General features: G+C 48.2%; 1 protein-coding gene across 1 annotated transcript in view; it reads left to right on the top strand.

The window, feature by feature from the left end:
• Window positions 1-15,970, top strand: part of GAB3 (GRB2-associated binding protein 3) — a 65,307-nt gene that overhangs the window by 49,271 nt on the left and 66 nt on the right. The window contains 9 exon segments of the mRNA XM_009889285.1: window positions 5,313-5,553; window positions 5,992-6,467; window positions 9,049-9,104; window positions 10,231-10,486; window positions 11,656-11,737; window positions 13,402-13,504; window positions 13,601-13,603; window positions 14,756-14,869; window positions 15,887-15,970. The exon segment at window positions 15,887-15,970 is cut by the window's right edge and continues 66 nt beyond it. Coding sequence (XP_009887587.1) covers window positions 5,313-5,553; window positions 5,992-6,467; window positions 9,049-9,104; window positions 10,231-10,486; window positions 11,656-11,737; window positions 13,402-13,504; window positions 13,601-13,603; window positions 14,756-14,869; window positions 15,887-15,970 — 1,415 coding nt within the window.

Below are 15,970 nucleotides of genomic sequence, written 5' to 3' on the forward strand. Positions count from 1 at the left end.
CTGGTGCAGTATTATTTAAATATATCATTTTACCAATTACTCTGAAATGAAGGTGAGCCTTTGCATGCAAAATGGAAAAGAGAAGAATAATTTCTGTCTCTCAAACGTGTATGCAGACTCCTGCTGGCACTGTGTCGAGGATGTGCATAGGGAGATGTGATCTGTGGCAGAGGAGCTACGGCAGCGGCTGTCCCCAGGATAGATGCATTTGTACTGGGAAATGTCTGTTCTGTTATGCTGGTACAGCACTGCATTCCTGGTAAGACTTATTCATGGGCAATACTCAGAGTATTACACAGTGGTATTTCTTTCCCAGCAAAGACTGCCAGCGTAGGCACTGACGGACAAGAAGTGACAACTCTTGGTGTGGCAGTCGGGGAAGCTGACATCCCAGCTTTCCGTTCCCTTCAAGGCGGATATTATGCCCCCAGAGGATCAGCAGTGCAGAGGATTTGCCTTGGTTCGGAGTAAAGTCTGGCACCCAGACTTACAGCTCTCATCACAGACCACGTAAGCTAATCTTCCAGACATGCGCTTATCCTCTCTCTAATGGCGAATAGCTCATAAGATCTATTTATCCTGCAGTTCATGCCAGTGAGGTCAGGTCTCGGGGTGTATTCAGGTCAGGCTGCAGGGCACATTACGGTCCTCAGATTTAAACCTGCACAGTTCCACACGTTGCACATCACATTTCAAACAGTTGTTAATTGCTTCAGCTTTTTGGAAGCACCTAAATCCCCCAAGAGCCTGTAGGTTTAAACAAATTACCCTTAAAAATTAACATAAGAAGAGAAAAGCTCTATTAAATGCCATATGCTTTTTTAACTTGAATGCTACTGTGTTAAAAAAATAATAGTCCCTGAAATGAATCATCAAAAGAAAGACACATCAATTGCAGGAAACTTTAATAAGCTATTCTGTGTGTTAAAATGAATCTCAAAGCCAATATTATATTGTGAAATCAACCACTCTTCGTCCTCGCATCTCTGAAATTGCTGTGACTTTGAGGCCAAAACCAAATCTGCTGCTTTCTCCACTTAATGTGCAGAAAGCGCAGCCACAGGTTTACGCGGTGACTCAGCTGTAAACACCGTCCCGTTGTTCCCAGTCAGTCCCTTCCAGTAGCAAATCAGTGGGACAAACAGCCAGGTCCCAGTCATCAGCGGCCTCTGGTTTGACGTCTAAGCAGCCAGACGTGGTCCGAAGTTAGCAAAACCACGGCTGGCCCCGTGAGGACAGCTTTTTAGTCAACAAGAGAGGGGACAGCTGAGAGACGGCGGCGCAGCGCAAGCTCCAGGCAGATGTCAGGAAGCACCTGGGAGGGCGGCTGTCGGGAAGGACTTGCCAGCAGCAACAATTGTGCTGTGGCACTCGACTGCCATAAGAAACAGTGCCGCTGGCTGTGCTGAGCATGACGGGGGAGCTGGCACCTTCAGAGGAGTCAGCTGGAGGAGAGAGGAAGGGGCCTCCTTCCCTATTTTCCTACCATTTTTATGTAAAATCTTGCTTCCACCTCTGGTGAAGGCTCCTGATGGAGCAGTCATTCCCCAACCTCACGGGACCCGTGGCCGCACAGGGGATCGTGAGGAGGCTTGGGCCAAGTGGCTGGGCAGAGGAGGGGATGAAATGAGGTTGTGATGGGACATCATGGGCACACTTTATCCCAAATGCAAGCTGAAACCATGATTGACACAATGCAATACAGCGGCTTTTCATTGGAGAAACTGCTGTGAAAGGTGTTTAGCCTTTTTTACTCGGAAGCTTTACTTTTAAAGATTGTAGTTGTACATTGAGTGCTCCCCGAGGCCATGCTTTGGCAGGCACCTGCTCAGCCCAAAAAGGACCTTTCATCTTGGGTTCCCTCTTCACTTCATCCACAGGCTCCAGGTATTGTTCCACATCCCACGTAAATGCCTTGCTCCTTCCGGATGCAGCCCTTACCTGCAGATCTCTGCTGATCTCCATCGCTCCCCCGTTGCTCTACTCTGTCCCACAGCACCCAGGGCCACAGTGGAGCCTGATGTCTCTGAGGAGGCCTCCCTCCCTGGTGCCCTCCCTGCACAGTGCATGGACCAGGATGTTGGCAGGGTCACCCTAAGTGACAGGTTACCCTTGGGACCCTCTTGGCTGCTGGCAGCTGCATTAGAGCATTTCTGCTCCTCCACCTCTCCCACACCTCTGGTTGCTCTGTTGTTCACACCCATCCTTGCCCATTGCTGGGACCTTCTCCCTTTCTGCCTGCTCCTCTGATGGTTTCTTTGCCTCCTTAAATGTCTCTCCTTTTGTTTTCTTTTGCCAATGTGCACAGACCCTGCCATGGCATGGGCGATGATTTGATTCCCCAGGACCTTGCTGCAGCCACACTGGGGAGCATCTCCTCCTCCAGCCAGGGCAGCATGCTGGGAGCAAGGGGAGCTGGGATCACCTCTTGGAGGGGCTGCCTGGAGGGACTGTGCTCTCCTTGCAGAGATGCTTTCTCCTAAGCATCTTCACTTTATTTCCCCCCTGTTCCCATACAAAGCAGGGGAGGCAGCGTCCTGGCAGGCTTGCTCATGGCAGCGCCTGGCCCGTGCACAAGAGTTCAGGAGAAGTGTGACGGCTCCTCCCAGCCCATGCTGGAGGACAGGCACTGGGGCTACTGCCTCCACACTCCCCTCTCAGCCAGAGCAAATCCCTTCTCAGCTGCACGGACTCAAGGCTGCTCTTTAGTGTCAGGCTCTGGCCCCTGGCCAGGAGGGGTGGGTGGCGTTTCTACCTCCTTGGTATGGCCATGCAGCCTGGTAGGGGGTTGCTGTGAGCAGGACCCCCCTATTTCACTCTGTCCCTGCAATGCTGCTGCACCGCTGCTGCACCGTAACAATTTTTGGGGAGTGGGCTGGGGTCTGTAGCAGGAGAGAGAAGCCCTCTGTTTCTCCAAGCAATGGCCCTGCATTGACGGGGAAAGTCACCACGGAGGATGTGTATCGATGCAGGGCAGGGATTTTTTGGGTTAGTACCCACCGAAGCAGTTATTTTGGCAGCTGAAGCTGCCCGCTGTCTCTCTGGCAAAGGGGAGGGCAGGCACCAAACCTATTCTCTGCCTTCTCACTGTCGAAAATGGCCATGCATAATTTATTCTACCCAGCTGCTGCTGCAGTACAACTTTAATGCGTGCTGATTCAGTTACCAGCAGAGCTGGCAGGGACGGGGCCGGTCTGTTAGGAGCTGGCTACAGGTCCCTGAGCCTCTGAAGGTTAGAAAAGGGCAGGTCTGTGCTGTCCCCATCCCTCCCTCCTGCTCACAACGGTTGCCATGTGGTCCGCAGCTCGAAGCCTTTCCTGATGGGATAATCCGTGGCTAAACCCTACGAGTACCAGATGGAGTTCAGGCCTGTTCATTCTCTGTGTTAATAATCCAGAATGTCATTAATTTCTCTTTCTTATGCATTGTGGTGGTTTGTAGTTGGCTTTTTTTTTTTTTTTTAAATTTGGTCAGATGGTGATGTCAACATGCTTTTCTAAGATCCCTATGGAGTTAGCCCAGTGCATATTTGATCATCCTCAGCTTGCAAGACAGCTCTCCAAGTCCAAGGTTTGAAAGCAGAGTTACCATCTGAGCCAGCACAATGAACAAGAGAAAAGTTGTTTTTCAGATGGGAAGACTGGAGCCCTGAGCTCTGCTTTGCAAACATGAAACCCTGTAAAAGCCATTCCTTCCAGGTACTCACTGCTGAAATCCTGCTGCTCTAAGCACCGGCTCAAAATCAAGCAAATGCTTTGCTTAAGCTCAAATTTAAGCACATGCTTATGTGCTTTGCTGACCCGGGGTTCACCACTGCATCGGACCTCTAAAGCCAACTGCAGGAAGCAGCAGTGAGTCAATACTGGTAGATGGGAAGGAAAGCGGTGGCTCCCTCACCAGTTTAAAGAGATGAGGTGTGGGGTAGTGCAGGGAGGAAAGACCAGCTCTTTTACTCTTCTTCTGACTGAGATCAGAAAGATGACAGGGTGAAGCCCGCTGTGGAAGTCTGGGTCACTGGAGGGTTTTGTTTGTGTTTGGTGAAGTGGCTGTCTAACCATCCAAGTCTGAGCAGCCCTCTCAGTCCCTCCTGACCTGCTTGTGCATATACCTAGCACCTCCCAGGGTTGAGAAGTGACTACAACAACCCAGTACAGCGCCAAAGCTTGTTGCTGTGTTGAGCTGAGGACTAGCTAGAACCTGCCAGAGGATCTCAGAACCTCACTGTGCAGTGCAGGATCTGGCCCGCGGCATGCACGCAGATGGTCAGGAGCTGGTTCCCAGCATTTCCAGCAAATTCTGGGTATCAACGTGAGAGAAATCTCCTGCCTTGCTACACTTTGAAGGCATGTTTATGCTTAGCTTGTTTTCATCTGCACTAGCTGGTTTCTTGTGTTTGGTTTTTGCTGTGGGGTTTTTCATTTTGAAGAAGGGTTTTGCAGGTCTGACTCAGGCGATGTCTGCGCTTCAGCCAGAGAAACCGGTACCCGCTGCCGAGCCCTGCAGGTGCTGGGGACAGCTGTGGTGCCCAGCCAGCACTGCCTGGTCCCGGCGCTGCCCTGGTGAGGGAACCGCTATGCAGCAACCTGAAACTTCGTTAGAAAAATCATATTTTCTCTGCTGCCAAGAGCAAGCGCCTTTGGGGAGCTGCTCTGCAAAGATACCCCAGGCCCTTCCCACTCCACAGCTGCCCATGGTGGGAGGTCCGACTTGCACTGAGGACTTGGTTTTTGAGTTGAAATGCCCCCAAAGCTGGGCCATCGTGGCTTTGATGTCCAGTCTAGGGAGGCGTAAGGAGTTTACAGACAAGTTCAAGGGGACAACAAATCTGGCTATGCCATAGCAGCAAACCTGAGTTTTGTCCACTGATATCTAGAAAGGGGGAAGAAATCAATCCTTTCCTTGTCGCCGTTAATTTGAAGTGTCAGAGATTAATAATTAATTATTTGCGTTAGGTCCTAAAAAATACGTGATAAAACAGACCGTTCTGCCTCAGCACTTGCCTCAGCAGAGGCTGTCTTCATCACCGTGCAGGAGGGATGCTACAGCCCTGCAGGAGCTGGGGACACCAGAGCAAGGGGAGTCTGCACCTCCTGCAGCCCCTCTGTTTGGCAGCTGGCTTGCACAGCCTGGGCAGGGGGAGCAGCTGCAGAATCAGCCTCCCCTCTCCTCACAATCCGTTTTTGCCTTGACGCACTGCCGTTCTGGGGTAAAACATCCCTGGTGCAAAAGCAAGGTGGCAATGGCCAGGAGAGGCAGTGGGCCAGGGCGAGTCAAAGCCGTCCCTCAGCCGGCGCCACCCATTCCCATTGCAGGTTCAGTGGAGAGCCTGTCCCACACGACCTCGTCGCCGCAGCCATCGCCGGCTGCCTCCACCCACGCCTCCCGCATCGCCGATCCCTCCTTCTCAGTTGACCATGCTGCTGCTGACGTGTCTGCTGCGGAGGAGACCCCCAGCGAGTCAGAGTCGGTCTTCCTCCCCGACTACCTCTTCCTCTCCAACTGTGAGTCGGGCAAGCTCAGCCACAACAGGTAGGTCTGGGGTCTGCCTGATGCGTCGGGCTAGAGCTACCCTCTGCCTGCCCAGTGATGTCCTGGGAAACTGGGGCAAACGGGTCCTTGAGCCCTGCCACGCAGGGTTGGCTCCTGAGCACAACAGGGGACCATCAGCCTAACCCAGTTTACAGGGCGCTTTTCATAGCACAGATTAGTGGTCAAGCATCATATGTTGGTCCTGTCCCTTTCCAGGGTGGGTGGCTGGAGACCTCACACACAGCCTCCCTGCAGACGCCCTTTCTGCCTGCTGCTGCCCAAGGTGCTCCACAAAGTGCCCCAGCCCCCAGCTCAGCTCAGGGGGGACCTTCCACAGCCATAGGGAAGGGACAGATTTTGTCTCAAAATATGGGGTTGGGTGGGTTTTTTTTTTGCTGTGCACTTGTTCAGTTGCAAGCAAGAGAAAAGGAAAGTGCAAGTCTGACCTCTGTCTCTGTGCAGGTGTGACAGCTGGTCGAATTCGGACAGATCTCTGGAGCAAACCTCCTCGGATGACGTTTTTGTTGACTCCTTGCAGTCCCAGCCCTCCTTGTACCTTGTACAGCCCTCCAGTGCTGGCACTGTGCACCAGGACGGGGCCCCGTTGGCAAATCCCTCCACTGCATCCAGGAACATAGACAGCGGGCCACCCAGTGACTTTTCCTCCTCTTCTCCACTGCTGGGGACGCCGCTGACACCAACCTTTCAGATGGACAAGAGCCAAAACGCGCTGCCCTATGGTGTAACCCAGCTGGATGTCCTGTCCAACACGCCCCCACCGCGGCCACCCAAGCCAACACACTTCTCAGACAGGAGAGGAGATGAGATGGGCGGCGGGGCCCTCCAGAACGGGCATGCGGGGATCTGCCGGGCTCAGGTCGCTTTGGTGCCCAGGAGGATCTCCTTGTCCAGCTTAGACAACGTGAGGAACTGGAAAGGTGAGTGCATTTCCGAGAGCCAGTGAAGCAGGACTGGTGTGAGGGATGGAGCTGCCCACGAGCGAGCGCAGAGCGGGTGCCCACCTCCAGTTGTGCCTCCCTGTCCCCGCCCCTGTGAAATTAGACACCACCCAAAGCAAGCCGAAATGCTTGTTTCATATTAATTAAAGAACAGGATTCAGACCTGTCCCTCACATTCAGCTCCTGCTCTGTAAAAGCCCCTCAGTGTGTACACATGGGCAGCACTTTGGCTGTGAGCTCCTCAGGGCGCCTCATGACTTGCTAGTTTTCCATGCCCCCTCCCTCTCCAAAAAAGCAAGCAGTAGAAAAAACAAAAGTGAAAAGCCAGCCACTGAATCGGGAGATGCCAAACTCTCTATTTATGCAGGTCAAAATGTGGGCTTGCACATGGGAAATGCCCCTGTAGCTGTGCTGCTTCGTTACATCCAGTCCTTTCTGTAACAGCAGTTTGTCTTTTCACAGCTTGGAGTAAAGAACGGGAAGCCAGGGAGACGCTGGGCATGGGATGTAATCCCAGCTGAACCAGGGACTCCGTGTGTCCTTGAGCAAATCCCATTCTGTCCTTGCACTTCAGGCAGAGTAGCCTGAAAACCTGCTGCAAAGCAAGTTCTGCTCTGAGCTGAGGTGACTTTTCCACTTGTCCTGGAAACACCGTCATCGCAAACAAAAATAACAGTCAAAACCCCAGAACACCAAGATGCCAAAAACCGGCACACGCAATATGAGAAAGTTTTAATTTGTGGAGCCACAGAACAGAGGAAGGGAGCTGGAATACCTGGCTGGAAATCATCAATTACTTTGCAGTGATGTGTCATTTTTGATGAGTAAGAAGATGTAGGTTTTTAAGGACCCTTTAGATTCCTGTAGTTTGAATGACCAACTGGTGTTTGGGGCCCTTAGATCTTGCTCTTAAAGCTTCAGAAGCTAAAGCAAGGAGACCTCTGTCCAGCCTGTTTATCAGTGTACAAACAATTCTTGGAAGGTTTCTGGAGAAACACCCATCAGTGGAATTGGTATTCTTAATTATCAGTTACATTTAGTTGCTCCCTGAAAGGTGCTGCTCTTGTTTCTGCACGTATGCTGCTCTAGTGCAGCCAGCGCACTTGAGACAGTTAATGTTCCTCCAACCCAATTTATGCCAAAATGTTTTTAAGAGGATTAAGTGGCCAAATGTCATGTTCTGCTACCGTGCTGCAAGGTTATCTCTGCCTGACAGGGGGCAGCAATGAATTAATAAGTGCTGCTATTTTTTCCTACCCTAAGTGCAGCTGAAACTATTTGGAAGGTTAAACTCTGAATTAAAATGTGTTTAACAAGAAAGATCGGAAAAAGAAACAGGGAGAAAGCAGCTGTTCCTCACCAGCTCCCAGAGTGAACCCACTTGCGTTATTTACTTAATTTTTTGCCCTTGGCAACCTGTAAGAGCTGAACAGATGTAATTAACCCAGTGCAAAGGCGGCTTGTGCTAGTTGCAGTGCCATGAAGGGGAATGAGCTGTACACGAGATGTGTACGGCATCTCTGTCCTGGCATCTGCTGGAGCGTTGTGCCTGAATGTCTTTTGCCCAAATAATAAATAAACGTAGCTGCCCCAGAACAGTGACTGTGTCTATCTGCACTATATATATCTGCACTAACAGTATTGCTTTGTTCTTCTTTTGCACTTTTGCCTTTTATGATACCGCCACAAAGACCCCCAGTTGCAGTGCAGGATTGACATCTTCACCATAAAAGCAGGGACTGGATTAACATTGTTTCAGGATTTTAAGGCATTCCCACAGAAAAGTCATTTTCTGCACAGGAAATAATTTTCCAGAAAAGGATGGTAGTTGTAAGCATCTCCCACAGCTGATCTTCTATGCACTGAATGCTGGATTTCAGTTTTTTTGCCCTTTGCTTCAAAAATAAAATTGACCTACACCAAGACGAAGGCCAGCCTGCGCAAGGGGACACTGTGAGTGGTGACCTTTTCTCTGGCTGTTTGCCCCCCATGAGCTTGAGCCACTTGCACCACATCTGCATTTCTGGGTGACAAAGAGAAGTTCTCTCCTACTGTTAAGTCCCCCCATGCACCTTCTGTACAATAACATGTGCTTTGCTGGCACCTTACACACAAGGCTCCTAAATAACTTTCCAAACAGTAAGGAATTAATATTCCCTACAGTCCCTTTTCATATAACTTCCCCAGTTTGACAGATAGGGAAAATAGAGTGGGACTAAAGCAGGATCTGGGTTTAAATTTTTGCTTGGTTGCTTGCTCATCACACCACTTTTTCTCCCCAACCACTTGTGCTACAGGAAGCATAAGTTACAGCTGGATTATACATGAACATGTTCCTTGGTTTCATCATACTTAAAATAGATGTAATTGCTCTGAGATGAAATGCTACTGAGTTGGTTCTGGTCTTAAGTATTGATTTCCTCATTTAGGATAAATACTAGGAGTTATGGAATCTTTATAAAGCTCTAATTATTTGAGAGACATATGTTTTACTCCAGAATTATCTCTGTGAGGTTGCACTGCCTTATCACATTTTTAATCACTTTTTTTTTCCTTGCAGCAGACATGGAAGGCAGTTCCTTAAGAAGTCGGGATAAGAGGCTTAGCTTGAATTTGGTAAGTACTCTGCTTTCATAAATTTAAAACACTGGCACATGACAAACTTTAGAAAGTGAATCATTTCACATCCAGATATTATATCATTCCTCTCCTGTGTTCAGCAAAAGAATTAAAAAAAATGGAAGAAACCCTTGGCTTTGGGCATCTTCTGTGCTGCTGCTTTGTGGCTGGGGGAAGCCTTTGACAGAGGAGGGAGAGGCCACAGCACTGTTTTCAAAGCAGATGAAGCCAGGTCTGTTGTGAAAAAGGATACTAGTGGCCTTGAGAATTAAACTGTTGACCAATAGCACCTGAGAAAACTGCTTATCTCTTGAAAAAAGGGTGTAAAGAAGCCTATCACTTCATGATCCTGAGAGATATCTCCTCTTTAGGACATAGGAGAGTCTCTGCTCTCAAAGTGCCTGTGATTCAGGGCTCTGTCAGTCCAAAGCTTCCTGACTCAGCCTTTGACTGACATGGCTTTATGTAGCACCATCACACATCACATAGCCAGTCTTCTGCCTCACGCTGGATACTGTCTTTTGGGTGGGAGACCCTTTGCTGCTTGTATGTAAGCGCTGGTGGTGGGCAACTTGTATTTTTCTCCCCTTTGAAAGCTTGCAAGGTTTGTAATCAATCACCACTCAGCCAGAACTAACCTGCATAAAATGAATTTCTTGTGTTAATTGTCAGCTATCAGAAGCAACATGTAGGTCTGTGTGCTTGCTCCTCAGCTTCTACATTTGCAAAAATGTAGTTCATCAGATGTTCTCCTTTCAGATGTTTTTTTGTATGAAGGAGCCTCCTTTGTTTTATAGGTCGGAATTACTGCTGGGAGAGGCAAGTGCAGCCTCACTGAAGTTGGAGGATTTAACCTACTTAAGTCACCCATAAGCTTGGTCCTAGTTCCCAGCAGTGACTTGCGAAGCTCAGAAGTGGACTTCTCCAAAGCTGGAGTGTGCATCTGAACTCATGTGTTTGTCTCGTGTCTTTCCAGCTTGCGCCTCTCAGAAAGGCCACGTTGGGACTCTCCTGACCTGGGGCTCAGCTCAGATCTGTTCCTAGCTCACAGCACCTCCTGGCTTGCATGGGGTTAGCTATTCATTTATCAACCCATTTTTGTTTTCCTCCTTTGTTTCTGAAGCCCTGTCGGTTCTCCCCGCTCTACTCGACCGCTTCGGACAGCACGGAGGACAGCTATGTGCCCATGCGCCCCAGCACCTCTCCCTCTGCGCCCGGCTCCGACTGTTCACCCGACGGCTACATCCCCATGAGCCCCAGCTCAGCCACTTTTACCTTCCCTGTCGTCAGCACTGAAAAACTCACCAGCCCTTTACCTGAGCTTCCCTTGGACCTGGAGCCCCCTCCGGTGAACCGAGACCTCAAGCCTCGTAGGAAATGTAAGCTCTGACCTAAAGTGCAATTGGCAGCCAGGGGGTCCTGATAGCAGGGACATGGGTGACCTCCTTTGATAGCGTCCTTGGCACATTTTAAAGTGATTCCTGCTCTAGAAGAGGGATCGAATTGCTGTGTAAGTGCCTTATAGTACTGTAACATAAGGTGCGTCTGCAGGGTTGTTTGTGAGCAGAGGAAGAGCATCCATGCCTACTTTTGCAGTGGAGGACTGGGTGGCTGCATTAGCGTGGTGCATGGCTTCAGCTCCACTCTGACTGCAAATGACCAAATGGACGTAGCTCTGGAGAGACAGCAGACTAAATCCTGCAGCTCTGGATTGCGTGTACTGCTGTCTCACCAGCTCCCTGACCTTCCAGGAACAGGACATCCAAACACTCAAATACTCAAACTTGATGTGTGGGCTGTTGGTTAAACCTCTGTTGCGTCGATGCAGCTGTCTTGGTTTAATTAGGAATTTCCTGCAGGTAATTTTACTGATGGTAATTTTCCACTCTTGCTTTTCATGGCATCTCCAAAATCTGGGTTGCACTTCCAGAGGATGTACTGGGGACAAAATTCAGCTTTGCAGTGGAGAAATTGCCTAAACCTAGCCTACATTAAAGCTCTTCGGGCTGCAGAGCCACAGGACTACTCAGAAATGCGTTCAGGAAATGCTACTGTGAGGTGGGGACAGGAATTTAGACCACTGCCAGGAAGCCAAGCAAGCTCAGGTCATTTCTTAGAGGGTTTTGGGAATGGAGTGGGAAACGTACATTGACTGGTGAGAGGAATGATCTTGATCTCCATGTGTAGGACCTTTTTGTTTAGAAAAGAGCCCAAAACCTGTTTTGACCTGTAGGCTGAACTGGCCTAAGCTCTTGAAGGCAGCACATGCAGAGATTTAAGGCAAGCACACGAATCTTGTGGGGCATTTGCTCTCCTTATGCCCATTGGTTTTTTTCTGTTACTTTAGAGTAAATGAGGGACTTTGCTTTCCAGCGCTGGCTGAAGTGGTCATTTGTTACTTATTTCTGTCTTGGTTGTATCAGTTATGTTCTGTGAAATACTCTGATAATTTCTTGCTGTTAATATAAAACTGCATTTTTTCAAAACAGCCTGTACTTTTCATTAGCTCTGTGATTGGAAATATAGTTCCTTTTGCATCTACTTGCAGCACGGCCACCTCCTCTGGACTTGAGGAACCTCTCCACAATCCGGGAGCATGCTGCCGTGACCAGGATGTGGACTGTGCCTTAGTAAGTCAACAAGAAACCTGCCGTTCCGATCTTTTAAGCATTAACATTGTGGAATGGAGTTAAAAATAACTTATCTCATCCCACAAGAATCAGTTTCCTGGCAAAGTCCACAAACAAAAATTCCCAAGGGCTCCTTCCAGCATTCCCTAGGCTTTTGCTGTCTCTAAAAAGCAAGGCTCCCTTTCACGACGGGCAGCTCCAGTGATGTTCAATCTGCTTTGAAGGTTCCTTTTGCAAAGACTAGAGCTGGTCTGCACTCTGGCATGGCTGCTGTGATGGCTAAAAGCTTCGCATGCCTTAATTTTATTTTTTTTTTCAAAGTGATCGAGCCATTTTTGTTCATGAAAATTAATATAGCAAAAGAGGACCAGATGAGATAAAGATCTGCCTGATTTGCAGCCTGGGTGTAGACTTCTGCACCACCACACAGCAATTCAGTCTTCATCTGTTGGTGTGACCTTTTGTCACTGGAAATTAGTTGTGGGGTAAAACAAATGCTTTTGGTCCCAAAGCCCAGGTAGTACGAACAGGTGATGCTGTTGGGCTCCACAGGCAGTGAGACTCATCTTCAGGGAACACATGAGCAGGGGAGGACTGCAGCCTGCTGGCTGGGGGGATCTTGGCACTATGGGGAAAGGCTGACAGCAGAGCGAGCTGTGCTGAAATGTCCATGCAAAAGCCAGGAATTCCCACCAACCTCCTCTGCATACCCCAGGAACTCCAGAAAATGTGGGGGGTTTGCTAGCATGAGAGCCAGACAGGGCGTTTCCACTACCCTGCCTCAGGTAGTCATTTGGAGGGCAAAAGGGACACAAGATGGGCAGTTTCTCAGTTGCAGACCCCAGAGCCCTCCCCCAGCCGTAGTCTAAAGCTGGTTAAGCCCATCAGTGCTGCCTGCTGCTTGCTGCCTCTTAGGGAAACCCAGTAGCCTGCCTCCCAAGCATCCCTGCCAGAGCACTGTGGTTAATTAGTGCTGACACAGTGCAGAGTCCTGAAGGGTAACGAGCTCGGAGGGAGTTTGCATGTTTTACATTAACAAAACTAAAAAAGAAGTATGCCCGGAACTAATAAAGCAAAAGGAATTATATTGCTCATGCTGCACAAAGTGGCCACCTAATTTCCTAATAACTAACCCCATTGTGCGAGCCTGCAATAATTTACTCACGTTATACTTCTGACAGATACGTTAGTGGAAGAGATTTCTTTGTACAAGGGCTGAGTCGCAGCCATCTCCATAGCACATACACTGTGTTCAAAGCCAGACAAGTTCCTCTGCATGCACCTCCAGTAGCTGATTAATTTACATCAATCTCCAAAATGCGGATACCCCCACAACTGGGTAACCACCCCATCGGCACATATTACCCGGATGAATGATATCTGTCTCTGTGCCCCTTGCTGGAGAATTGCGCCAATGTTTTATGCTTTCTGTCATACCAGAGATGGCAAACTTTCATAAATCCCAGGAAAAAAAAAATCAACAAAAACATTCATAGCAATATAGCACACTTTTATGGAACTAAGGAGTGGTTTTGAACATCCTCTACATAAAGGCTGCAGCGTTAGTGTGAGTTTATTCACCATATGGACTGTGTCAGGCTTTGGCTTCATTTCAGAGCATCTGTAAGATGCTTCCTTAACCTCTCCTGTGTTTTTCTTCATAGCAATCGAATGAGCTTTATCTCACCAGAAAGAGACGGTATTAATTCAGCAAGAATATTTGCCAATTCAGTTTCCGGAGAAGAGGAAGAAAGTTACATTCATATGGTAATCTTCATTTTCACACAGCCATCCTTTGCTTTATTCTGCTCTGTCACATTGATGGAGAATGCAGAAGTTTGTTTTCTAAGAAAAAATGTTGAGGAGGTTTGTCCTTTGCCTTCTGTTTTTTTAAAAAAATGATGAAACGGTTTTAAACCAAACACACTGGGACCAATTTACAGAGAGATAAGGGGAGCCCTTCTTCTGCTCTGCAGAACTCAGCTGTTCGCCCACGAATGTTGCTGAGCAGTTCCAAGAGATCACAGGGATCAGCCATATTTACATGAGAACTCATTAAGGCAAAGGAAAATTAAATCTTTTCACCTTTTAAAAGTGTGCCCCGCAAAATCTCCCAGGAAATGACAGAAAGCCGTTAGTGCCCTTCCTAAAGAAACACACCAAATATTGTGCAGAAACAGAACTCCCATAAAAGTCTCTTATTGCTTCTGCTTTGGCTGGTGGCACTAACCCCACTTCCCATCCCATGAAAGAAGAACATCTGGCTTTGTGGCTTCCTTTCCTTCATTCACTCTTTAGCCATATCTCGCAAAAGACCAGAATCTCAGTTTCCTTTCAATTTTAGGTGGAAATGAATCTCAAATCCCTTGATCTGAGCCAATGTCTACAGATTTGGCTCCATAGCCAAAGTCCAACAGCAGTGGCTACAGAAATATATTGCAACATTGACCACAGTCTCCATGAACCGTAGTCTCAAATTTTAACCCACACCTCTACTAGATCAAAATCTGCTCAGGAGGGCAGGCCCAGTTGTAACTACTCCCCACTTGATTTTTCTAGTCAAATAAAATCTTCCATACATTTGTGGTCATCTGGGATTTTCCTGAGATGAATTTTCAGTTGCTAGATTTGAACAGAATTATCACCGTTTCTTCAAATTCACAGAACGATGGTGGTTAAGAGGGCACCCTGCAAATCTGAGCCTTCCAAGGGCTTGGGTTGGAAGCTGGGCACAATTCCTTCCTGATAACATTGAATGAAAATCACCCTGGTTTGCTTGTTTTGCCGTAATTACCAGGAGAAATCAGTGTGCTCAGGTTTTTTTATGTTATCTTGCAATTAGTCAGTGTTATCCTGTGGTTAGTCACCAAAAGGCACCCTTGGCATAGAAAACTCCGTGGGTGCTGACCCTCCTCACTCGCGTTCTGCCAGACGAGTCTCCCACCTCACAGTTGTAGTCCTGCTTCCTTTTAGGATCATGTTTTAAGAGCGTTAAAAGTTTCTCTTCTTTCCCGACAGGAACACAGACAGGCAACATCTCCATACAGTGGTGCTTTTCCATGGACAAGGAAATCTAACCTTGATTACTTAGCATTGGATTTTAATTCTGCTTCCCCATCCCCTGTACAGAAGGTATGAGTCATCTGAAAAACCCCACAGCCTCCTGTCTTTTTGTCTGCTGGGAGGAAAACAAGACCAAGAGTCACACTCTGCTAGGTGCCCTAAGTATCGTGATGAAGCCAGTCGTGTTTCCAGCTGACTGCATTTGTGGCAGGCTCAAGATTAATATAATAAAAGCACTATTAGGGTGATGACAAGGTGTCCTTAGCGTGACTCATAGGGATGCCATTAACACGAGCTCGGCAGAGGGCTTGAGACCACGCTGGGATGTGCAGCCATGAGGGCTTGTGGGCAAGCTTGTTGATGCTTGCAGGATCTCTGCATGCTCTTTCATTTTCATCAAGTCTCCACAAACCCTTTCCTGCTAGTTTCCCCCCAAATCTCTTTGCAGTAACAAGTTTACAGCCCATGATAAATTCACAGGGTAAAACTATACCACCTCTTGTAACGTGGCAAAATGTGCATCTTTATTCTTGCATCACCAAAAGCATTTGAATCTCCTTAGCGATGCTGAGAAAATACATTCCTTGTTCCAAAGAGCTTATAACCTGCCCGGGTGATGGGTAGGTACCACTGCAAAGCAACGAACTGTTGTTGATTTGGGCCATTTTACGTCCCGTGTATCATTTTCCCCATCAGCTGATACTCCTGGAGGCAAAAGACTCAAGACTCCTAAGCTTTCTTATTTACCACCCCACCCCCCCTGTAGTTAAAATGCAGTTAGGTTATCCCCGCAGCAGGATCACTCGGATGAAAAGGGAATGATTATCTGCGTGGAAATAGCCAGAACAGCACGTTTCCCTTGCTCGCTGCGCTGGGCTGAGTGACAGGGTGACAGATGGATAATTATAGCTAAAGCAGGCTGTAAAGCAATGCTTTTGTCAGCTGATGTCACTGTGAGCTTCAAGGTGAAGTGAAGCAATCAAGCAACAAGGGAAAGGAAAAACAGAAATTCAAGCCAAGTTTCACTAGCATCCCTTTTCAACCCTAAAATTCATGTGTTGTTTTTTTTTCCTCTCTCTCCCACAGAAACCTTTTCTCTCTGAGGAGCAGAGAGTGGACTATGTCCAGGTAGATGAACAGAAGACTCAAGCTTTACAGATCACTAAGCAG

The sequence above is a fragment of the Charadrius vociferus genome, unplaced genomic scaffold (genome assembly GCF_000708025.1).
Source record: "Charadrius vociferus isolate BGI_N301 unplaced genomic scaffold, ASM70802v2 scaffold7, whole genome shotgun sequence".
Classification (NCBI taxonomy): Eukaryota; Metazoa; Chordata; class Aves; order Charadriiformes; family Charadriidae; genus Charadrius; species Charadrius vociferus.